General features: G+C 74.5%; 1 protein-coding gene across 1 annotated transcript; it reads left to right on the forward strand.

Moving 5' to 3' along the window:
- Positions 1–432, forward strand: SOX12 (SRY (sex determining region Y)-box 12; the record flags this gene model as incomplete). Its single annotated transcript, XM_010841889.1, has 1 exon — positions 1–432. A coding segment is annotated over one exon (432 nt), but the record flags the coding sequence as incomplete, so codon positions are not given.
- Between the last annotated feature and the right edge of the window lie 3 nt (positions 433–435).

Raw genomic sequence — 435 nt, forward strand, 5'->3', positions numbered from 1 at the left:
GGGGGCGGCGCGGCGGCGCCCGAGGACGACGACGACGAAGACGACGAGGAGCTGCTGGAAGTGCGCCTGGTGGAGACCCCCGGGCGCGAGCTGTGGAGGATGGTCCCGGCGGGGCGGGCCGCCCGAGGACCAGCCGAGCGTGCCCAAGGGCCGTCGGGCGAGGGGGCGGCTGTCACCGCCGCCTCCCCAACTCCGTCGGAGGACGAGGAGCCGGAGGAAGAGGAGGAGGAGGCGGCGGCGGCCGAGGAAGGCGAAGAGGAGAAGGTGGCGTCGGGGGAGGAGCCGTTGGGCTTTCTGTCCAGAGGGCCCCCCGGCCCCGCGGGCCTGGACTGCAGCGCCCTGGACCGCGATCCGGACCTGCCGCCCCCCTCGGGCACGTCGCACTTCGAGTTCCCGGACTACTGCACGCCCGAGGTGAGCGAGATGATCTCGGGA

Source organism: Bison bison, unplaced genomic scaffold, assembly GCF_000754665.1.
Source record: "Bison bison bison isolate TAMUID 2011002044 unplaced genomic scaffold, Bison_UMD1.0 scf7180017864167, whole genome shotgun sequence".
Classification (NCBI taxonomy): Eukaryota; Metazoa; Chordata; class Mammalia; order Artiodactyla; family Bovidae; genus Bison; species Bison bison.